This window comes from Myodes glareolus, chromosome 22 (assembly GCF_982192425.1).
Source record: "Myodes glareolus chromosome 22, mMyoGla1.1, whole genome shotgun sequence".
Lineage (NCBI taxonomy): Eukaryota > Metazoa > Chordata > Mammalia > Rodentia > Cricetidae > Myodes > Myodes glareolus.
In genome coordinates, this window is record NC_142047.1 from 6,985,204 (window position 1) to 7,010,828 (window position 25,625).

At 42.9% G+C, this 25,625-nt stretch overlaps 1 protein-coding gene across 1 annotated transcript in view; it reads right to left on the minus strand.

Annotated features, from left to right (window-relative positions):
- The window catches only part of Ttc29 (tetratricopeptide repeat domain 29), a 200,306-nt gene that overhangs the window by 116,017 nt on the left and 58,664 nt on the right, over positions 1-25,625 (minus strand). Inside the window, exons 7-8 of the mRNA XM_048450253.3 lie at positions 9,317-9,529; positions 6,354-6,439 (exon numbers count right to left, since the gene is read on the minus strand). Coding sequence (XP_048306210.1) covers positions 6,354-6,439; positions 9,317-9,529 — 299 coding nt within the window. The remainder of the gene's footprint in view (positions 1-6,353; positions 6,440-9,316; positions 9,530-25,625) is intronic.

Here is a 25,625-nt window from a genome sequence, read left to right on the forward strand (position 1 = left end):
GACTGAGGGAGGCTCTTTCTTTGGGGCTGCACTATGAGTGGAACTTCTCACTGCACTATAACGTGCTGCAGAGCCTTCCCCTGTAAGGCAGAGCAGACATGCTATCTGGAGTATCCCTTCTTATCGTCATCATGGGAACCCCATCCTCCCGACGTCATGTAGGTCTAACTGACTTCTAAAGCCCTCACCAAATACTATCAGCTTATGACTTTGGGGATTGAATCACTAACAAATAAATTATAGGCACATATCTAAACCACAACAGCCAGCAAGGGGTTGATCACTAAGATTTTATTCTTATTCTTGCAAACACATTCTTTTGTTAAATACATTAGTCATTTATTAATAGAAGACTTTAAATAGAGGCACATTAACACAAATGTAAGATGCCTCTTTCTGATGAACAAAACTACTGAGATGGAATTACTAAATGGATGACTAGTATTATTGGAAGGGAAAAGTGTAAGAGGTCAAGGTTGAGTCTAGAGGAAAAATACTGAAAATTTGACGATATTTTAGTTTGTGTATTAAAATACAACTGACTGGCCAAAAGCCAATAGCTTTAATAGCATCAACGAAAATAGACATCTCTTAGGGGTTCCAAGGTGACACAGCAGATGGGGGCAGTCTCACTCCTCTCCACCATCTCTCAGGGCGGACACACGGACATGAGACGACACACTGAGATGTTATTGATGATACTGGCAGCGTGTGATCAGAAGTGGCTTCAAGGAGAGAACAGAGGCAAATGCTGCCCTTTTCCCTCACATAAATGGAGTCCTGCTCTCAACCACCTATCTATCACCTACCTGTCATTATCATCTATGATCAGTCATCTATCTATCTGTCTACAAATGGCATGAAGGAAACAGGGAATTTCAGAGGACGGGAACCAGTAGGAATGGGCAGAGTAGCAAGAATCATAAGCCGAATACAGTGATGGATGTGTATGACAATGCCATCGTTGAGCCCATAGTTGTGTATGCTAACTGTGCTGGGTAGTTTTGACTGTCAGCGTGACTCAACATAGGCTCATTTGGGAAGAGAGTCTTTAAGAGGGAATAGCCAGATCAGATTGGCTTGTGGGTATGTCTGTGGGGACTGTCTTGATCATCCTTGGAGGTGGAGAGACCCAGGTTGTGGCAGTACCTTTTCATGGGCTGGGCTCTGGACTGGGCAGGACTGTCTAAGAGGAAACAAAGTTAGAGAGCTCTCTGAGAGCAAGTAGACATGACGGAGGTGTGATTCTCTCTGCTCTTGTCTGTGGATGTGACTCTCAAGTTCCTGCCTGAACTTCCTTTCAATGATGAACTGTAAGCTGGAATGGCAGCCCTTTCTCCTACGTGTCACTTTTCCGCAGGATATTTTATGACAGTATCAGCAATGAAACTAGGAGTCTAAGAATTTAAAACAAGAATCAAAAAACATTTAAAAAATATTCTTTGCATTTGCCTTGTGATTAGATGACTAGTTATATCTCCAATCAATTAGGGAATCACCTTGCATATTTAGTTTTATCCAGTCATTGTGTCTCTAGTGTACCCAGTAAATCTAGAAGATACTGTCCTGCTACAGACTTTCTAGCAGACCAGGCAGATACTCTTTCAGAACTTTATATAAAGAAACTCTTCTTTATTAGGAGTAGTCCCATAGAGCTGACACGATGAAGTCCGTCCTTTCAAAGCTTAGAAGGGAAGAAGCTTGAAATCTGGTGTTGAGCAGCATCCTGACCCTCTGACGACTCTGAGAGGGTTGCTTGCCTGCCTCTTACCCCTCTGATGGTTCCAGGTGCTTTTGGACTTGGGTCTACATTTCCACCTTCTCCTCCTTCACCCTCACATGTTCCTTCTCTCTCTGTGCTGTCTTTTGTTCTTCTGTCTGTTTCACAGCCTCTTCTGCCCTTTCCTTAGAACGATGTTTGACTTTGGAATTGGAGTCCACCTCACCCAATCGAGGACAATCATCTCATCTCCAGGTCTTTAAGCTGATCATACCAGTATCCACCAGTTCCAGGGATTAAGAAGTGGCTCAGGCCATGTAACCTATTGCACTCAGCGGAGCAAGCCTACGTATACTCCTGCAAGGAATGGGGAGCAATGAGATGATGAGCTCTAGGAGCTGGCCTGAGGTTTTCCAGCTGACAAGTGGTGAACGTGAGATTCATATTTACTTCCAGAAGATAACATTGTCTTAAAAGAGTAGAAGTTTCCAGGATTTTCCATTTGGATGTCAAAGATAATTTCTGAGATCCATTTTTATTGGACTGTCTTATACCACTGACATCATAGCGTACACCAGAATCTCCTGCTTCACGCAGTCATTCAACCCGTTTGTTGCCCATGGTGTAAGTTAGCTTTATTTCATGACTGTGACAAAATGCCTAAGGTAAACAAACCAGGGAAGAAGGGTGTCTTTGGATCATGGGTTCAGAGATCCCAGTCTATGGCATTGGCGCCATTGTTGCTGGGGTTGTGCACACAGAGGCAGAGATGTCAGTCTATGGCATTGGCGCCATTGTTGCTGGGGTTGTGCACACAGAGGCAGAGATGTCAGTCTATGTCACTTGGCGCCATTGTTTCTGGGACTGTGCACACAGAGGCAGAGATGTCAGTCTATGGCATAGGCGCCATTGTTGCTGGGGTTGTGCACACAGAGGCAGAGATGTCAGTCTATGTCACTTGGCGCCATTGTTTCTGGGACTGTGCACACAGAGGCAGAGCACTACAGCAGAAGGACTGTGGCAAAGTGACTCACCTCATCTCATGGGAGATGGTAGGCAGAGACTGAGATGGAGTCCAGGACACCACAAAGCAGGAAATGGGCCTGAAGAACGCGCTTCCACATCTTAAGACACCTACTTCTTTTTTTTAAATTCTCACATTATTTTAATATTACAAGAAATCATTGAGATTAAAACTTAAAGTTGATCTCCTTACCTATTCACAAAGGAAATACTAAAGAATGATAGAGTTGCCCTTTCCAAAACCAAATCTTTAGATTATCTGGTATCAAAGGGCATAAAAGATAAGTAGACACCTACTTCTGTGTCATATATACATATACATTATATATATGTATATATACATATACATTACACACACACACATATATATATATATAGTGTCCATATGTGTGGGTACATGTGTCAGAGCACACATGTGAAACTCAAAGGACAACTTGTAGAAGTCAGTTTTTCCCTACCCTGTGGATTTTAGAGTCTTCGGGTTTGGCAGCAGCAAGTGCCTTTGCCAATCAAGCCATCTTGTTGGTCCCTAGTTGTTGTTGTTGTTAAGATTTTCTTTTTTTCCTTTGATGCTGTTTTGAAACAAGGCCTTACTTTGTAATCCAGGCTGGCCTGGAACTCATGGCACTCCCCCCGCCTTAGAATTTCAAGTATAGGCATTAAAAGGGTAAGAATTTCAAGTATTAGCATTACAAGGGTTAGTATCTTAGTTAGGGTTGCTGTTGCTATGATGAAACACCATGACTAAAAGCAACTTTGGGAGGAAAGGATTTATTTGTCTTACACTTCTGTTATTACTGTTCATCACTGAAGGAAGTCAGGAGAGGAACTTAAGCAGGATAGGAACCAGGAAGCAGAAGCTGATGCAGAAGCCATGGAAGGTGCTACTTACTGGCTTGCTTCACATGACTTGCTCAGCCTGCTTTCTTTATAGAACCCAGGACGACCAGTCCAAGGGTGGCCCCACTCACAATGGCCTGGGCCCTTCCCCATCAATCACTAATTACAAAAATGCCCTACAGGATTGCCTACAGCCAGACGTTATGGAGGCATTTTCTCAGTTGAGGTTCCCGCCTCTGAGATGACTTTTGCTTGTGTCAAGTTGACAGAAACTATCCAGCATGATGAGCCACCGTGACTGATTCAATCTGTTTCATCAAAGTTCCTGTCTGTAAAGTTTCTGCCTGTTAGCATTCAGGCCTTATGCTGGCCCACCCTTGGGGTCTTCAACTGCAGTCACTAAGAGCACTCTTTGTGCATACGCACTGGAGTCCCTAAGGGTCCTGATAGAACACATCATCAAGCCCTGTGCGCATGCACCAAAGCCCCTTATAAAAGCAGACCCCTCCTGTGCCTCCCTCTCCTTTCCACCGCTTCCATGCCAGAGGTCTCTTCTGTCAGTCTTCCCGCCCAGTCCCTTCCCCTCCCCCAACAAACCTCCCACGTGAGTCCTGTTGTGTGGTGTAACTTTCCTTCTCACCACCGCGCCACACTGCAGAACAGCACTGCTACCTCCCGAGTCTGCCACCAGATCATCAAACACATAACGAGATTTCGTCTGTCAGTGAGGCAAGTCTATTCATGGCCCCTTCACATACTAAAGCCGCATCTCGGAACACTGCACTGGGGACCAAAACATAGGAGTTTTTTAAGGGGTTATTTCATATACAAACCATAACACGCATGGTTTATAATAAAAATTTATTGAAAATAGCCTTTGTGTCCTCCTATAGGATGTTAAAGCATTCATGGTCCAGCCCTTTTAAAATGCAGCAATCAATAACTACACATGAAATTTCTAAGAGAGTAGATCTTTAGTCTTCTCAGAAAATAAGGCAAGTTATGAAATGATAGGCTAATGACAACCACTTTCCAGCCTACATGCATTTCAAAATGGCATGTAGCATGCTTGCCTCCTACATACACATATTTATCTGTTAACCATCCCGTGATGAACCTGTAAAAATGAAGACTGAAGTGAAGTTCGCCGGAATTAGTGTGAAAGGAGTGCATTGAAGGCACGGAGCTGTGTGGAAAATTCCAGTCTCCAAACACAGCAAAGGAAACACACCTACACTCCCTTATCTGTGTCATACACTGAGTGTTTTAGAAAGATAAGTTATAAACCTGTAACTGTATTTGAGGAAAAGAATTGTGGAGCTAAGTGTGGGGATGGAAGGGAGCTTTCTGTTGTAAACGCTATTGCGTTACTTGAAGTTACCTTGCTATAGGCAAGAAGCAAAGGGGTGGGGTGGGGGAGGGATATAGAGGGAGGGGAATGAGAATCTATGAGCTAGTTGTCACCTAATTTAATTTTTATTTTAATTTTAATTTTTGTCCCCCACCTTTTGCTTTCTTTTTTGAGACAGTCTTGCTGTGTAACTCAGGCTGCCCCCTCCCCAATGCAAATAATCCTCCTACTTCAGTTTCCTGAGACTGGCATATGCCATCTTTCTTTAAAGTTTTTAGCTTCATCTCTTAATACATTTTGTCTTCCCTCAAACAATCCATTGCTTCCCAAACAAAGCATACCAATGTGTGCGTGTGTGTGTGTGTATGACTGTATTTATGTGTACTGTTCCATCATCATCTTTGTGTGTTTTCTTCATATAGAATCCCCCGTGCCACTGTTCTGGGTAACCTCCCGGTTGTCGGGGTTGGAAACCGCCTCCGCTTCTCAATTCATGAAGCAGCTCTAAGCTTGTGCTCTGAACTGTGATCCTGTTTCTCGGCTGCCACACTGCATTAGCTCCTGCAGGAACGCATGCGCCTTGGTGGTTTGTCTACACTCCAAGCACCAGAACAGAGCTTTGCCAAACACTTATCATTGACCACAAAATTTGAACGGAAGAGTCATCTAGGAAACGCTGTGCTTTCTATGATGAGCAGGTTCAACGGAGCTAGAAAATGACATGTGACCCACACTTATGAATCCTGCTTAACATGAATATCTAAAGGAGTCAATGAGATTCCAAAGCTCTGCATTAAACCTGTACCATATAAAGTAAGGTAAGTGCATGGGATGTAAATGGTTAAAAAGCTATGTCTGATAAGCATTGCAGATAGCACCAGGAAAGAAACCCAACTTAATTATAGTAAAGAAAGCACGGCTCTTGCTGTCTGTGTCCCATCCAAACAGAGCAGGCCCAGGGATTAACTATACAAGCACTAATTCTGTCAGGGATTAAGGTGTGTTGAAGATTGGGACTATCAGCCTCTTGCTGACCCACCCCCAGGCCCAGATCAATGCAAATATCACCCCTGTTTAGCAGGCACATATGCTCGAAACGAATTGTCCCAATTCACCCTATAAACACTGCGCCTTCGCTGCTCTATCTTCTTTCATCTGAAACCACTTTCCCTTGCTCTGAACGGAGCGGAGTAGAGGGTCATACTGCTCAGCGCATGTGACTTCCCATACCTTACAGTGTTTCATAGTAGTTGACCATAACTCACCTTCGAAGACCAATGGATCCCACTTGTTCATGCTTCTAAGAGACTGATATTCAGTTTGACTCTCCATAAATAGGTGCTTTGATGTCAGCCCCGACCCATTTCTTCTGATCTTATGATAACGTCATGTTATAAAATGATGTTCGCTTTGACTTACTGTGAGTGCGGTTTCATATTCTCCAGCAGCCAAGTGGGCTGAGCCCAGGTAGAGAGCAGCTTCTCCTTCCATGTTCCTGTCACTTCCTGAAGTGAGGAGGTAGAGAAGTCACCATGGTATTTGGGGACAGAGTCACCACACAGACCCAAACCCTCGTCAGTCAATACAGTAGACAGTCACTCTTTTAAAAGCACATGGGCTACACACATGGGCTGGAGAGATGACTCCATGGTTGAGTGCACTGGCTGCTCTTCCAGAGGTCCTGAGTTCAATTCCCAGCAACCACATGGTGGCTCACAACCATTTATAGTGGGATCTTCTCACATAAAGTTGTAATGCAGATAGAATGTTCATATAAAATAAATAAATAAATCTTAAAAAACCTTGCACATATACCAATGATCTTTGAGACTAACTTTCATTAAAAAAAAGCTCTGTGTGTGTGTGTGTGTGTGTGTGTGTGTGTGTGTGAGAGAGAGAGAGAGAGAGAGAGAGAGAGAGAGAGAGAGAGAGAGATTTAGGTAAAACTTATCTGGATCTCAAATAGCAGGTTAAAACACTTTAATAATATAATAATAAGGAGTTCTCTCTATCCACACAGACACACAGCCTACTACATACTTTGCACATGTCGTAAAATGTTGATGTTAGTTTACCATGTGTAGACCTACTGTTGTCCAGCATGCCTATGACAGCTTACATGAAACAACCTGCAACATGTAACAGCTTGCACACTCCTGCCAATCCTCTCCATTTCCAACAGGACACATGATTAACAAGTTAAGGATGTCAGTTTGGCTATGTTGCGTTCAGCATTCCTGGTGCAGGCTAACGTGAGAATGGCCAGCAGAGCCCTGCTACCTACAGAAGAGCCTGCACCGGAATGAAAAAATGCTTTCCTTCCTTACCCACGTTTTCTCCTTCCTAATTTCTGTGATATATTTATTTCACAATGACCCAATTCTTTCCAAGATGCAATGTGTCATTCAGTATGAGGCCTGGAATACTCTGGATGCATGCACAACTTGTTGGCATGACTGTGGGAATGTCGTGTGTGAATTTTATGTATTAGAAACAACCATTGAAAATTCTCTTTAAAATAAGAATACTGGGTTTTTTTGGTTGTTCTTTTTTGTTTGTTTGTTTGTTTTGTTTTTCTGTCTTTAGATGTCCTGGCTTTCACAGTCATCCAAGTCCTAGAAACGCAGATGCTGACAAATCCCTGCTGGCGTGTCTCTGCAGAATCTTGAGGTATCTGAATCCTGGGTTCTGGATTTCAGGAGTTAGCAATCCTCCTTTCTGTGTTCAGTCTCTCTACCCATGGAGTTACTGCTGGTGAGGATGTAAGATGCCAAGGAAGACTGACAGTACATGCCTGGGACAGTAGCTGCTTTTGTTTTCAAGATATTTCACTGGCTATAGAAAACTATGATACAATGTAGGCGAATTTTTCTGTCCTTCCCAGTCCCACAGCCATTCAGTCACAAATAAACACATAGAGGCTTAGAGTAATTATAAATTGCTTGGCCTATTAGCTCAGGTTTAATATTAACTAGCTCTTACAACTTAAATTAACCCATAATTCTTATCTGCATTTAGCCACATGACTTGGTGCCTTTTCTCCCGAAGGTGCTCTCATCTTGCTTCCTCTGTGTTGTACTCTCTACCTTTCCTCTCCCCAGAATTCTCCTTGTCTGGTTGCCCTGCCTACACTTCCTGCCTGGCTACTGGCCAATCAGTGGGGTTTTTTTCTTGTGATTCTTGTGCAACTTTCTGTGTGATTAAAATTCGCTGTTGACATTGATCCAAGCGCTCAGGATCAATTTACAAATTACAATTTACAAATTTGTGTCCCCTTTACTCCCTCTAGAGAAGATATAGACCATCATTTATGCAGAAACAGTTAATTTGATGGAATTTATCTTTCAGTGATAAGAATTTTCTTTAAATATTTCAACTAAGGTTATTTAAATAAAATAACAGAAGAACAAATGAACTCAAATGTTTACTTTTCCTCTAAAATAAATTAAAATCATACCACAAGACCAGTCCTGTTTTACCCCAAATAAGCCATCAGCTACTTAACAAACGAATTCATTAAATATGTCCATGAATCAATAAACTTTAGTTCAAGACTGTAACTTCTTTTTCTCCTTCATGATAAAACTAGTCTATTAGAAAATTACTGTGTGGTGATGTAGTAATGAAAGGGGTATTTTTCTCTGCATGTTATGTTTTAAAAGTTTGTAAGAAAATGCTTCATTTTCATTATGCTTATACAAATAAAGATGCTATAAAACATTAAGGGTGTGAGCAATTTTCCTAAAAGTATTCTTACGGCTCAGAATGTGAATGAGAATCATGTGGGCACCCTGGCAGCCTGTAGACGCTGCCGCCGCCAGTCTGGGGTGGGGCAGAGTGTGACTTTTATAGCATGCCTCCTGGTGATGTTGAGAGCGCTAATCCAAAGGCCGAGTTTTGAAGGGGCAAAGGTCTAAAGCGTATTGCAGTGTTATTTCCTTGTTACTGCTAACTAAACATTTACCACAGCTTCCCAAGGATCTGACTATAGGGAATTTATAAACAATAAAAGGTTTCTCAGATTGAAAAAAAAAAACCCACAACCTATACACACCCACACCCACCAACACCCACCCCCCCCACGCACACACATTTACAGATGACCTTATCTCCTCTTTGTGAATTCCTTGTTTTACAACAGTACCCCCAGTGAATTATAATTTTGGAAATAAAGCTTTCAAGAAACTAATGGATATCTCATTGTCAGCATTAAGGGCTCTCCTTCTGCCTTACAGCAAAATCTGAAAGCATATTGATAGCATTTGTCTTTGCATTTCATAGGAAATAATTACCCTAACACTTGACAATTTTTACTCCTCTCTTGGGAGAACCAGTGTCTGTCCATTAAAGAAAACAGTGTGAGAGCACTCTCTTCTACCCACCTTCTTTGGCTATTTCAGAAGCTTTTATTAGAATTTTGATGGCCTGTTTGTATTCTTTGTTTTCCAACATTCTGTCTGAGAGCAATCTGTAGGTCCTCACGAGACTTTCACAGGCAAGCAAGTTGAGATAGTGGCCTGTCTCATCCTTCCATATCCGGCCCTGTGTCAATTCATGGAATGCTTCATAATGCTGGGCAGCTTCCAGTAGCTCACCTGAAGAATAAGAGCCATTCATAAATAGAAAAGCACAGACCAGAAACTTGTTTTCAAAATTTTGCATGTATGTTCGAATTACTCATCAATGGGGAGACACAGGGGGTACATGTGTCGACATTGCTCATAAAGGGTAGGGAGAGATGCAGGGGAACACGGTTCAAAGGAGTTAAAGTGGAAAAACGATCTAATGGGGCCTCACATTTCAGCACTAAACTCTGGTGAGACATCTCCAAGGGGGGTGACCTCGGCCAGTAGAAATGACAGCCATTGTGCAAGTCCTGAGACAGCGTGAAGATCCATCAGTGGCTACAGCCTCGCTAAGTTGACTAGTGTCTCAGGAACTGTGTGCATTCTCCATGTAACTGCAGTGTGATGGCGTGGAATTCGCATGGCTCCATTTTACAGAAGGGAGAGGAGAGGCTCAGCTCAACGTTGGCTGTTTAGAGGGTGTAGAACTGTCAAGGCTTCCAGAGCCTGTGCTTGCCACCATTATCCTTATTGCTTTCTGGAGGTGGCGTCTGGCTCACTTTTAGGGAGCCCTTCGGCATCGTGAGAGGCGTGCACCAGTTACACACTTCAGACGACACAGTGGCTTTGAAGCCTGCACCTCCGTCATCTGCCTAGATCTGGATGATGCTGTTCCGGATGGTATCCTATCAGTCACTCCCAAACGTCTCTCCTCATATCCCAAACTCTAAATTAGCCTTAAACCATTTCATTCCTTAAAATCTGAGAAAGTCTGTTGCTGAGAGAGCAGAGCGGTCTGCAGGCCACACTGCAGACGTACTTTGCATGAGAATTCCCTTCAGGCGCACCCCTGCACGCAGGGGGCACAAGCAGCGTGGCAGCATCCCAGGGACATACAGCACTGCTCTGAGCTAGGCCAACCCACCCAGGCATTTCAACTGCAGCAGCGAAAAGGAGCGAAGGTTTCTTAATCCAGTTTTACTCCTTTTTTGTTTGTTTGTTTGGTGAGGCTAATTACAACCAAACTCCATGTCCTAGTTTACTATTTCATCAAACAGGCATGTAGGGAAGCTATTCAGAATTAATTAAATCACATTTAGTGTATTATGGAGTTAGTGTGTAAAATAAACCTAAGAAGTGTTATCAGTTGGCACAGTGATAGCATTTCTACAATAACTAACAATTAGTTGCAATATAGTCACTATATTTATACTTTAATTCAGATTATCCTGCACAATATAAGAATTAGTCTTTCTAACAAAACTACCATGACAGTTTAAATTAACCCTCACAGTTCCTACTAGGAATACTACATTTCCTTAAGTTACTTCACTGCATGGTACAGACAGGCATGGTGCTGCCTTGACTAATTATATGATCTGCCAACATTTGTTGTACTGACTTTGATATTAAGACTCTTAGCGAATACACAGACAAACTAGGAGTGTTGGCACACACCTGGATAACCCTAGCACTCGGGAAACTGCTGTGTGAGAATCAGATTATAATAGGAGACTATCTTAGGCAGTGTTAAGACAGGGTCTCAAAAAATAACAGCGACATTTCCAAAGAAAGGTGAACAAAGTGGAGATTCCCTAGCAATTAAGTGGCAGCAGAATACAGTAAAGTCAGCCACAAAGAGTCCTCCTTGCCTTCCGGGCCGGGCTGGGGAGCAAACCAGAGGGCAAGGAGTCCTGCAGAGCTGTTTGGAAACCTATCATAAAGCCTCGGAAAAAGGAGAGCACACAGCTGCCAACTGTATTGCCAAAGAATACTTCATTTCATAGGCTTTACAATGAATGAAAAAACCCAAGGATGGAAATGGTCAGAATGCGCGGAGGTTCTGTCTCTGCCTTTTGAGCCACTCTTCCCTCCTTGCTCCTGAGTCTTGAGGGTTGTTAGGTTTCTGGACAACTCACATGTGTAAGGAGGAATAACGCCTGGGAGGCTTTGGGGTACTGGTCACTATGAAAGACCATCTTAGGGTAATCAGAGTCTTTTTGTGTGAATTTAGGGTTTTCTAGAGCTTTGGGGTTAGTATCAAGGGACTGTCTAGTTCAAGACTGTCTGGGAATCAGGTCTCAGAAGGGTGGGGTTGTGACCTCCATGGAAAAGGGTCTAGTGAAAAGACCGGGAAGTGTCCTTTCCTGGTGGAATAAGGCATGTGCCCTTTCCTGGTGGAGTAAGGCTTTGATAACAAAGCTTTTCTACCTCACATACTATCCTTTAAATGTCCCTGGACTGGCAGAGAGATTTAATTTCCAAGTTCTCACCGATGAGGAAAGGGAGGCTCATAAAGAGTAAACGACTGAAATTTGTAAACCACATTTAAAGCTTTTTTATGATTGGAGGTTGAATTCCTGGTCACCAAAGCCCTGTATAACCAGTTCTACCACATCATCATCACAAACTGTCAGGAACCTAAATTGTCTCCCTTGAAACTGCAGCCGACATCTCTATGAATAAAGCAATGCTTCAGTTAGTGCCCCTGGGTCTCTTCTAGACCCCTAATGTGTTCGCTCAAGCCAGGCTGTCCCTGGAACTGGTACCAAAAAAGGAAGTGACAAACCATCATGTCTTCCTGAATACCCAGATTTATAATCAGTGCCATTCAAATTCTCTGTTTTCTCCTCAACCATGTGGGGATACCTTAGGGACACTTTGAAGTCTTTCGAAGTCCCACATGTTGTGACTTCAGCCAACCAGTGATGGCTTCAGTCCCACCTGTCACTGCTTTGGCACTGCTGAGGTGGATCCCTGGGGTTCTGATCAGCACTGTTTCCAGCAGAAGGGTTTGCACAGGAGGGGACCTTTCCAGTCCTCCCAGGGAATTTTCAGTCCTTACATTTCTTAATGGAAGCAAATAAGGCAGTAAAGATTTGGTTCAAAGGACCACAAGCACACAATGGCTAAATGCTGGTCAGAACTTGAAAGCACTCATTATAATACTGTATATACTTGACTTAAAATAGTAAAAGATATGCCTATGGCATGATAAGAGTATAGTAACTTAAATGTAGTTACTCCCTTGAAGCAGGATCAACAGTGGCATGATTTTTGTCCAATCTATCTTCAACGGCAACAAAAGCCGTAGTAATTATTTAATGGTATGACTAAGTGTTCTGTTGCTAGTTGAATAGGTATCTATTGAAATATAATGCCTACTGTTTTTATCTGAAAACTTATGCAATGTTACTAAAGTTTTGGAAAAGGCCATAAACAAAACTCCTTTTGACCAAGCTAAGTGCAAACACGAATGAATCCGCAAGCAGTACCTTAATTCCTTTTCTTTGCTGTGTAAGCGTCACAACCTTGGCAATTTAGATAAGAAAGGGTTCATCTGGGATTATAGGGCCAGAGGGCAGGAGTCCATTATGGTGGAGTGGAGGCACCAAGGGCAGGCATGGTGGCTGGAGCAACTTTTCCAGTGACATACTTCCTCCAACAAACCTACACTGCCCCAAAGCTCCCAAACAGCACCATTAATTGGGGACCAAATGGAAGAAATCTCATTGAAACCACTACAGCTAAATTTTCAAATCTGGCTAATAACATTCTTTATAACTCCCTTGAAGTATTCATATATAACCAACCTTTCATTTCCAAATAAAATTTAGCATATCGGGACCTGGAGAGATCGTTCTAGACCCCACCATCAGTCTGAGAATAGTAAGAGTGAGCGGCTGATGCAAGTGTCTGAGGTGGTCAAGTGTGGGCATTATTTTCCATGGAGGAACAGGAACAGAGGGAGGGAGAATCCGGTATCACAAAACAAGACTTAGTAGAAACCTCATATCTGTTAAAAGTCTCCTGAGGGAGGGGAGTTTTGATCATATGGGCAGCAGGGTCATTAGCAAATCTTCGACACTGTAACATCAGGGTCGCAGTCAGTGAGAGTGCTGCTGAGCTGCATGCCTGCAGGCCATGCTTCTACGTCATGCAGCAACGGACTACACTCCTTCCTGTGAGTCGGGGAGAAAATGGCCAAACTGTCATTGGAGGGATGGAAGGCAGCCATCACAGATACTACCAGTGTCCATTTATTTTCAAACCACGAAGTAGACTGCGAATCACATCTTAGGAGAGCCTTGTGAACAACCGTGTGGGACAGCAATACCTAGATAGAGACAGAAGGTGGTCCAAGCCTTGATTTTATTTCATTTTGCTTTTAACAATTATATGACATCTACATAAGCAATAAAGACTTTGGCATGCATTTATAGTTTTTCACCTCAAGCAAAGCATGCTCCTAAAACAATCACACTCATTGTATCTAAGATTCACACAAACAAGAAATGCACACACTTATTTACAAAAGCCAAACAACGCTGCTGTAAACTGCAAAATGCTTGGTAGGGTGTTAAGACAAACACAATGTGGAGAAAATACAATTTTAGATATTTGGATATTACCCAAATTGTGGCTTTCCCTTCTGCACACCATCTCTGGAGTTTATAGATATTTGTTGTCTCACAGTGATGTCTAGAACAAATATTAAGTAAAGGGAAATGTATATGATCTCCCCCATTTTAGTTTTTTTTTTAAAGTAGGAAGATTGACTAGATATTAACACAAATGGGTTTAAATGTGAAGCTGCCATAAAGGCAGGAACATAAATGTAATTCTCCCAGCCGCTATTTTGATGCACATTTTTGATTCCATGAATATTTTATGAAATGGCCCAAACTAAAGCCATATAACATTCCTGCATTACTGATGCTTGCGCCCGTAAGCTACGAACATTAGAGGCATGATTGAATGCATTAAAATGAACTCATTCAGCAGTGCATTGATTACTTGAAGGGGGAGGGAAACAAGGGAAAGAAAGAAGAAAAAAGAAAGAAAGAAAAAGAAGTTGTTCCACTTCAGGAAAATGGCAGACACTTGGACTCTGAAAGACAGGGGGGTGAGGCAAGTATAAATACAATAACATTTAATAAAGTGTTACTCATGCTATCTCTGACATTAATTAGGCAAGGTGTTAATTATGTCCAAAGATGGCTGCCGGTATTGTTCAAGTAATTTGAAATGTCACAGTCCTCAGATGCAGAGGCCTGTCCTGCTTTAGCTCCATACATCAGCAAGTCTGAGAGTAGCCAACTATTTTTTTTCTACCAATTTGTACATTTGCCAGTAAAAACAACACTGCAAAAACAATTGCACAAAAATAATTTGACAGATTCATGAGGCCCATTTCCTCAGCGACTTGGGCACATATTGTAAGTATATTTAGTTCTAAATTGTGTGCGTTTGTTGAAGACTTTAGGGAAATATTCCACTTTAGTTTAAAACAACAACCTAAGGAACAATAAAGCTTTATTTATGTTGTATTTCAATCTGGAACTACTGGGCCATCTTTGGTATACGTTACTGTCCTGTATGATGTAGACATGGAATGTGCTAGAAGCAATAGTGAGCAGTAGCAAAACGAGAAAAACGTTACCGCCCTGACGTAAAAACAAAAGACATTGCTTTCCATTTTGGCTTAACTGCAAAAGCAATTTACATCATCTTTCCATATTTACATTCAATTATAATGATTATGATGGTGCTACACATGCTGGCATAGCTGAGGCTCACCATCCTGCCGATGGGAAAGACGGAATTCCATCGTTCATCTCCAGTGTACACCATGGCAAAATGGAAGGCCAGAGACAAAGGTTTGCTTCCACACTCAATAACAACCCTAACAAACAGGACAGAAAGTGTGCCCTTTCAAGGAGCCACGGTGAGATGCAGGGAGGAAACTTAGAGAGTGAACTGTTTCCTTTCAACAGATTTCAGGTGGGCATGTGTGTGTGACTGTGTATGTGTGTTTGTGTCTGTGTCTGTTTATGTATGTGTATGTGTTTCTCTGTGTGTGTGTATGTGTGTTTCTCTGTGTGTGCATATGTGTCTCTATATGCATGTATGTATGTGTCTCGGTGTGTGTATGTGTGCCTCTGTGTGTATTTGAGCCTCTGTGTGTGCTGTATGTGTGAATCTGTTTCTATGTGTGTGTATGTGTGTGTTGGAGTTAGAGGGGAAACTCACAAGGCCTTTATTATGATGATGGCCACACCAAATCAGGGTAAAGCCTGCCTTGACCTTCAGAGACCCTGGAGGAGGTGTTTGTTGTTAACAGTTGCTGTTTTGATATTTAGGTAGCCCAGGTGTGCTCAGTGCACACATCACTGCCAAATGCCAACAATGTTGTCTGAGTTTGGGAAGAGATACAAAGTGCCCCACCCCAAAAGTTTGCTTATTAGCTGCTGGCTTTGGGAAAAGAGACCCTTTGGGATTTATCCTAATCAAAGCATTGATCCCTTGGCAGATCCAACTATGATAGTATTATTTGAAAGTGGTGTCTGATTGGAGGAAGAGGCTCCAGGGTCCTGGAAAGACTTGTCTTCCCATTGTTTCTATTGTTTTCCTCTCTGCTTCCTGGCTTCCATGCAGTGAGCAGCTCAGCTCCTTGCAGCCCTCTCTAACATGAGATCCTATCTCACTTCTGATCAAAAGCAGAGAAACTTCTGAAACCATGACCCAAGTCATTACCCTTTAAACTGTCTCTCTTGCTATGTGTCACAGCTGTAACAAGTCTGACTAATACATTTTCTTTGTTCTTAAAAAATGCACAAACAAGCCAGGCAGTGGTGGCACATGCCTTTAATTCCAGCACTCGGGAGGCAGAGGCAGGCGGATCTCTGTGAGTTCAAGAATTGTTACACAGAAAAACCCTGTCTTAAAAGAGAGAGAGAGAGAGAGAGAGAGAGAGAGAGAGAGAGCGAGCGCATAAAAAAGATATCAGATTGTCTCAAAATTGAAACAACCACCCCCCCCCCCAAGCATCAAACATTGGGTTCAAGCCCTAGCACTGAAAAGAAAAAGGAATACCACCCTTGATGCTGGAATGCAGGGCCTTAGAAATAAACAATTCAGGCCCCTTGCTGTAAGGGAGGGGAAGGGGGCCTTTTGTCCTGTGACAGGATGTGAGTCAGGATATTTACAGCCGGCCATCGGGTCTCCAGCTAGGAAGGCAGGAAGAAATAAGGAAAACAGGAAGCCCCTGGACAACCCCCTCCTTGGTATTTAGGTGAGAGGTCAAGAATGTGCCACTCAGCTTGGCCTTATTTGAATTGACCAATGGAATGAATCCCCATGACCACGCTTTTCGCTTCTGTACACGCGCTTTTGCTCCCCTATAAAAACCCCTCACCCCAGCCTGACGGCGCGCAAGTCTTCCGAGAGACCTTGTCGCCCCAGGTACCTGTGTATTCAAATAAACCTCTTGCTGTTTGCATCCGTAAGTGTGGCTTCGTTGGGTTCGTGGGTTCGGGGCCTCTCTCGCTAGGAAGACATCCCTCGGGGGTCTTTCAGCACCACCAAATCCTGGTGTGATGGCACACAGCTGTTATCCAGCTTTTGGAAGGTGGAGGCACGAGGATCAGAAATTCAAGGTCAGCCCTAGCTACATATTGAATTTGGGGCTACCCTAGGTTACATGAGACTCCATCTCAAAGACAAAGGTAAAACATTTGTAGAATTTGTATACGTGGAATCAATATTTCTCATGAAGAAACCTATGGAACATTCAATTTTCTTCAGATAACATTACTTTCATGGTTTTACCTTATTTGAAAATGCCTATTATAGTTTTAAAATCTTCTTAAAATATCAATTAATAACAACAGAAAAGTCCTAGAAATTTAAGGCAGTAATTTGTGCGCACGAATTTGTGCCAGCGCGGTACTGGTCACTGAGCTGCGTGCTTGGGCACTCATGGGTGTCCTTAGGCACACAATCCAGCAGATTAAGGTCCCAGACTGACTTAGCACTAACGAGGGACATTCCATTAGTTTTAGCCATATTGCTCTTACCTGCAATTCACGTTGCTCATGATTTTAAATATACTACATTCAGCCTGCTTTGAAGAGCAAAGAGAAAGACATAGGAGACTATCTGCCAGACTCTGTCAGCACGTGAGTGTGAGCAAGGGGGGCGGACAGAGGCAGGCAGCGAGGGGCCGGGGAGCAAGCTGTTCTCCACATCTTCGTTGGGTGGATAATGAACATGCTATTTGGGATATTGCAAAGGGAAAATCAATGAGCAGACTGAAATTGTTTGGTTTAGGTGAGTGTGAGGGGGAATAAACCACATAGTTTGCCACTTAGTTGCCAGGCACACTAGTAAATGATTCTCAAGACAGGTGTTTTCCTTCTCTTTTCCTTTCTTTCTTTCCTTCTTTTCCCTCTTCCTTTTCTCCCTTCCTCCCTCCCTCCCTCCCTCCCTCCCTCCCTCCCTCCCTCCCTCCCTCCCTCCCTCCCTCCCTCCCTCTCTCCCTCCCTCCCTCCCTCTCTCCCTCCCTGTCTCCTCATTTGACCCTGAGGATTAGCATCTATGTGTCTACACCTTGGTCTATAGTAACAGCCTTAGTGACTGTCTTGCTTGCTGTTGATGCTGGCAATGGCTGCTGATAGTGCAGAAGAGGGAAGACAGTCTGGCCTTGGTTTCAGGTTTGAGTTCCAGCATCAGGACCCAATCACCCTTTCTCAAAGTCTGCAGAGCTCTCCCTCTGAAACCCGACACCAGCTCGGCTCAGTTTAGCTACAGCTCTTGTGGAAAAGCTGGTGTCAATCCCATGCTGATGCCTGTACTTCAGACTTAGTAACTTTCGTAACAAGGTTGTCTGTGTTTTAATTTGTTTGTCTATTGTTAGTTTTCCTCTCCCCTTTCCTCCCTTTCCCCTTCCCTCCTTTCTACTCCCCACCGCCCCCCCACCCGTTCTTTTCTCTTTTCCTTTCTTTGATATGGAAGAGCATTCCTCAACCCATTGACTGCCACTGAAGACTCTAATTAGAAAGTATTTGCTCTCCTCTGGTCCTTGGTAGGAATGCCTCTCTGCAGATGCCCTTTGGAGCCGCGCTTCTCAGCGGCAGAGGAAACACAGGCCGAGAGCAGTTACCTGCCGCAGAGATGGCTGCAGGCTTGGCGCAGCCAGCCAAGGCCCCTTCCAAAGCCTTCAAACAGAAAACCCTGCTGCAGAGGCGGCAGCACCTCAGAACCAGGCAGGGCTTCCTCTCTGTGCTACTCGTTAATCAGTAAATAATTAAAACACCCTGAAAAAGACAGGTAAAATACAAGCCACAATGTCAGGAACTCAGACATGAAAGAGAAAGGGGAAGAAAATGAACTAAAAAAAAAAAAAAAGCCATGAAATAATTCATTTGAAGCTTTAATAAAGTTTCATTGCAGTCTTGTTTAAAGATATATCAGACTTCAGGGATGTAACCTAATTACATTTTTATTCTAAGTTCCATTCAAAGATCTCGGACTTTGATTCTTTTACACAGATCAAACATGTTATAATTTTCTCTTGGCTATCAATACTTAAAAAGAATCTCTTCATTAAATCCTGTAAGGTCTTCCGCGTGTGTACACAGCGCAGATAGGTGATAAACTGACACAGCCCCAAAGGGGACAGTTACTCTGTGCAGAAACAGCAGTGTGAACCCATGTGGTGTCCTTACAAAAGTTTGAGTGCCTGAGCTGTGAGGTGCCTTAGTCCAGCAGTATCTGGTGACGTAACTCAGAAAATGTGTGGTAGGGGTCACACGCACAACCAACTGCTGGGATTTCTGGCAAAAATGAAGTGTGTGATGGAAAAGCTGGCAGTTTTGAGTCTGTCGATGACGCAGCTGCCCCAGGGAGGGGCTCTGGACAGTCCTGCTGTTGTCTGTGCACCCCTCCCCTATTCTGTCCTCTCCCTACCAAGTGCTCTGGGTCTCGGGTGTTTGCATGGCTTTGTGACTTCTCCCTCCTCCTCACTAGCAAACAGAGACACTTCTGGGACACTGTCCTCCAAAAGATGTTTAAGATGCAGTTTCAAAAGCAATTTATAGGTAGATGTCTGGATTTGCTTATTTTACTTATCTGGAGGCTGGACTTGAACCCAGGGCTTCATGCATGCTAGGCAAGCACTCTGACAACTGAGCTACTTCTTGAGTCCTCGAGTTATTTTTTAACTATGAAACAGGAAGGAAAATTCTCCAGGAACCAGCTTAGTAGTACAACAGGTGTGGCTAGGACTCGGCTACTATCAGGAAAACCCACAAAGAGCTTTGCAAGGTGTCCTGGGAGACTGCTTTGTTTCTACTTTTCCCCTCCTTCAGATACCTGAAGTGCCCACAAATACATTTATGTTTTCAAGACTAATGCTTTGAACATAGTAAAAATGACAATCCTACCAGGAGTAATCTGGGATTTGTTGCAATTGCAATCCCCAACAAAATTCCAACACAATTCTTCATAGACTTGAAAGAACAATTCACAATCTCATATGGAAAAACAAAACAACATAGGTTAGCAAAAACAATCCTAAACAATAAAAGAACTTCCAGAGGTATCAGTATCCCTGATTTCAAGTTGTAGCACAGAACTAAGGTAATAAAAACTGCATGGTGTTGGCATAAAAACAGGCAGGTGAATGAGTGGAATAGAATTGAAGACCCAGATGTAAATCCACACACCTATGGATACTTTAGTTTTGATAAAGAAGCCAGAAATACAAAATGGGAATAAAAAAAATCATTGTCAACAAACAATGGTTAAAAAAGACAGCATCTTCAGCAAATGTTGCTGGCATAACTGGATGTCTGCATGTAGAAGAATGTAAATAGATCCATATTTATCACCCTTCACAAAACCCAAGTCTAAGTGGATCAAAGACCTCAACATAAAACTAGATACACTAAACCTGATAGAAGAGAAACCAGGAAATAGCCTTGAACACATTGACAGAGGAGACACCTTCCTGAACAGCACACCAATAATGGAGACTCTAAGATCAACAATTAAAAATGGGGTCTCATGAAACTGAAAAGTTTCTGAAAGGTAAAGAACCAAGTGACAAAATGGCAGCCTACGGAATGGGAAAGGTTATTTGCCATCCCTATGTCTGTCAGAGAGCTAATTTCTGAAATATATAAAGAACTCTAGAAACTAGACATCAAACTCCCAAATAATCCAATTTAAAAATGGGGTACAGTTCTAAACAGAGATTTCTCAACAGAAGAATCTCAGATGACTGAGAAACACTTTAAGGAGATGCTCAATGTCCTTAGCCATCAGGGAAATGCAAATCAAAGTGATTCTGAGATTCCATTTTACACCTGTCAGAATGACCAAGATCAATAACACAAGTGACAGCTCATATTGGAGAGGATGTAGTGTTAAGGGGAATCCTCTTCCATTGCTGGTGGGAGTGCAAACATGTACACTATTGAAATCACTGTAGCTGTTCCTCAGAAAGATGGAAATCTATCTACCCTAAGATCCACCTACAAAGGAGGCTCCACCATACCACAAGGACATATGCACAACTATGTTCACAACAGTTTTATTCATAATACCCAGAAACTGCAAGCAACCTTGATGTCCCCAAACTGAAGAATGGATAAAGAAAATGTGGTACATTAACACAGTTGGAGTATTACTCAGCTGTTAAAATCAACAACATCAGAAAATTTGCAAGCAAGTGGATGAAACTAGAAAAAAATAATCATCCTGAGTGAGGCATCCCAGATCCAGATAGATATGTACTTATTTATAAGTGGATATTAGCTGTTAAGCAAAGGATAATCATTCTGCAATCTATAGACTCAGAAAGGTGAAGTAACAAGGAAGGCAGAGTAGGAATTGGAGGAGGGGAGTGGAACAGCATGGATCTCCCAAAGAATGGAAAATAGAATAGATTTTGTGGGTGGACTGGGGTGTATGGAAACAGGAAGGATGAAGTCGGACAGGGAGATACAGAGATACGGAGGGAGAGCATATGTGAGAGACAACTGTAATTCTGGTTCTGTGTGTGTGTGTGTGTGTGATATGGAAATCTAGTGCAGTGGAAACTTTCTGGACCCTATGAGGGTGACCCTAGTGAGAATTCCTAGCAATGGAGGATACAGAACCTGAATAGTCATCTTCTATAACCAGGCAAGACTTTCAGTGGTGGGACTGAGACACCAATCCAGCAACAAAACCTTCAATCTACAACCTGTCCTTCCTGCAAGATGTGCTGAGGTAATGGTCACTCAGAACTTGTGGGAGTGACTGATCTAACTGGAGGCTCACATGACAAGAGGGAGTCCATGACTAACATTGCCTGGATAGCCAGGAACTAGAAGCTGGATGGCCCAGAGACCTAGGGTAGAACCAAACATAACTGGAGAAAAATCAATAAAAAGGATTCCTAATGATAGTCTGCTATACTCATAGATGAATGCCTACTCCAATAGTTATCAGAGAGGTTTCCTCCAGTAATTGATGGGAACAGATGCAGACACCCACAGAGAAATATTTGGCAGACCTTGGGCAACCCCACAGAAGAGGGTGAGGAAGGATTGTAGGAGCCAGAGGGTCAAGGACACCAGGAGAACATAGCCCACAGAATCAACTAAGCAGGGCCCATAGGGGCTCACAGAGACTGAAGCAGCAGTCACGGAGCCTGTGTGGGTCTTCAATAGGTCCTCTGCATATACACTGTGGCTGTTCAGCATAGGGTTTCTGTGGGATTCCTAACAGTGGGAGTGGGGGGTGTCTCTGACTCTTTTGCCTGCTCTTGGGACCCTTTTCCTCCTATTTGGTCACCTCATCCAGCCTTGGTACAGGGTTTGTGCCTTGTCTTACTAGTCATGCCATGTTCAGCTGCTATCGCTGGGAGGTCTCCTCTTTTCTGAAAGCAAACAGAGGAGGAGTGGCTCTGGAGCAGAGGGAGGTGGAATGGGGGCTGAGAGGATGGGAGGGAGGGGAGGCTATGGTCAAGATGTGTGGTATGGGGGAATAATGAAGAGCAGCCTGACACTTCGCTCAGAAGGCTCTGCCGTTCTGAGTGCCGTTTTCTCTCGCATGGAAGGAAGGTTTCACTGCAATAAATTTTAAAATTGATGGCAATTTAGATGGAGAATAAACTCTTTCAAAGCCCCAAATACTCCTACAATGCTTGCCAACAACCTATTGGCAGCAAATAACGAAGACACTGTTGCTCTCACTACTGTTAGCACATGAATAAAATGCTAGGATTTACAGATATGTATCACTCTACTTAGGGTGAACAATTCATGCAAGTTTGCCAGTGACTTGCCTGATTCTAACCCCAAAAAGCCTTGAGTCCCAGGGACTCCGTGTATTCTGGGGAATCTTAGATGGTGCCCATTATCCTATCTGTGTCCCACGATACAAATGAACTTTGAAACTAGAACTCAACAAAACAGAAAGTGGCTTTTAGCAAGACACATGCATGCAAAAATATCAGCAGCAAAACACATGTGTTCAAAACATCAGCAGCAAGACATAAGTGTGCGAAAACATCAGCAACAAGACACATGTGTGCAAAAACAGCAGCAGCAGCAAGACACATGTGTGCAAAACATCAGAAGCAAGATATCACATGCATGCAAAAGCATCAGTAGCAGCAAGACACATGCATGCAGAAACATCGGCAGCAAGACACAACGTGTATAAAAACAGCAGCAGCAATACCTGATGCAAGGGAAGGGCCTGCTTGTTTGTTCCGTCCGCCCGGCTAGCTTACACCCAAAATAACCACATAGAAACTGGATTAATTGAAACACTGCTTGGCCATTAGCTCTAACTTCTTATTGGCTAACACCTACATATTAGTTTAACCCATCTCCATTAATCTGTGTATCACCACGTGGCAGCGGCTTACCAAAGATTCTAACTGATGTCTGTCTCAGGCAGAGGATCCATGGCTTCTCCTTGACTCTGCTTTCTTCCTCCCAGGATTCAGTTCTGTTTTCTCCACCTACCTAAGTTCTGCCCTATCAACTAGGCCAAGGCAGTCTCTTTATTAATTAACCAATAAAAGAAAACAGAAGAACTTCCTACACCAAAGACCCATGCATGCAAAAACAACAGCAACAGCAAGACACATGTGTGCAAAAACAGCAGCAGCAAGACACATGTGTGCAAAAACAGCAGCAGCCAAGCTGAAACTACTGGGGAAAAAAAAATCTTAAAATATTGCTAGCAACAACATCATTCATTACCAAAATTGACTTATTTTGCTCAAGTTTTATGCTAATCTTTTCTGTACCCATTCATATTTTTTACATAGTTGTAAAGAATGATGTAGTTTTCTTCTGATTCTTATTATTTTATAAGGATTCCTTTCCATGCTGTGTGTCTTCATAACAGCATCCTGAAATCATGCATATTACATTCCAAAACCATTTCAGCGAGTCACAATACCACCCCCAATACAAACTGGTAGTACCTCAATGAATCACAGTTACCTTTTCTTTTTCTTTTTTAAATTTTAGGAAGTATTTAATGGAACCTCACAATTATTCCAGTGAGTTTTTAAGCTGCCGATTCTCCTGCTCTGTTTCTTCTTCAGCTGTTAGCCTTTCCAATGAGGTTAAACCATCAGAAAATTTTCTTGGGTGATATACTTTTCACATGAAATACATCCACCCCCTCTTCCTCACATGTATGTGTGATATACGTATACAAATATAAAGTTTGTATTTATATGCAAAGGTAGAGTTTTATGGATTTTCCCTCCCTGTTGACCTCTGACGATTAATTTGTTCCTCCCAGGTAGACTTCTTTGCATTTATTCAGTTAACACAGCACATTTCAGGGCCCTGCAACTCTCTCCACCCCAGACTAGTTTCCCCTGTTGTGAGTTACTCTATCCACAGCGAGTGAGCAGCCTGATTTCCACTGTGTTTCAGAGTAGGAGAGGAAGACTTGTCTTCTATAGGAGACAGCCAAGCCTGCCTGTTCCCACTGACTGGCTTTCCCAGTCTTTCTCCTCTCTCACTTGCTCTCCAACTCTGGAAGGGCTCTATGCTTTACTAATTTTCAGAGAGCTAGCTTTTGTCAAAAACCGCTTTTAAAAAATTCAGATTGATTTATCTTATTTTTACGTGTACAAGTGTTGCCAGCATACTTGTATCTGTACCACATGAATGCAGTGCCTGCAGAGGTCAAAGGAGGCATCAATCAATATCTTAGAACTGGAATTGTAGATGGTTCTAAGCCACAAGGTGGGTGCCGGCAACCAAACCCAGGCCCTCTGCAAGATCAGTAACTGTTTTTGACACGGAGCTATCTCTCGAGTCTTTTAAAAACCACTTTTCTAATGTGTCATTTGGATAGTCTGGAGGGTAACATGTGCTGAGGAATGAGAGGGTTTAGCACTAGTGCCTAGTGTGCCATGACATACACTAACACTACACTGGATTCCTGGGCTGGGTTAGGGCTGAGCACAGAGGCAAGAAGACCAATTGTATGACTGGAAAAAAAATGAAAGATGACTTGAAAAGTGAGATAGAACATCCATATTCTTGCTGGGCAGTGGTGGTGCATGCCTTCAATCCCAGCACTAAGAAGGTAGAAGGCAGTGAATTTCTGTGAGTTCAAGACCAGCTTGGTCTGCAGAGCAAGTTCCAGAACAACCAGGGCTACAAAGAGAAACCCTGTCTTGAAAAAACAAAAACAAACAATAAAACCCCCAAACCATTTACATTCTTAATTTTATCTGAGCCTTCCTCTTTCAGACACCTTTTCTTATTATAATTTTTCTAAGTACAGATCAAGGACAAAATAAAACCAAAGGGAGCCTTGCAGGGTGACTGCTGACCACCTGCACTGGGAGGCAGTGGAGGGCAGGGAGGGGACACTGAGCCTCCTGCTGCTGACAGTGCCAATTGTCAGCTAATATTATTCAAGCTTAAAATTGAAGGCAGCCCTGAGTATGTGGCATGGAGGAACCTTGAGGACATCATCCCATGGGGTGACGAACAGTACAGCAATCACAGAAGAGCGGAAGCTGCAATTCTGTGCACATAAGGAGCCAAACTAAACAAATTCCGGGGAGAAAGAGCAGAATGGGGCTGGGGGCGGGACCCAGGGGGTCACCGATCAAGACAAAGTCTCAGTCCTGGACACTCTGTAGGACATTGTGCCTACAGCTTACATGGTATTTTATGAACTTGTCTGTTAAGGAACTAGGCCTCATATTTGGTATTAGCTGCAATAAGATAACACTACAAATACATTTTTGAAAAGGAAAACCTCAAATTCTTGCTATCCTGGTTTGTGCATCTATACAGTGGGAATG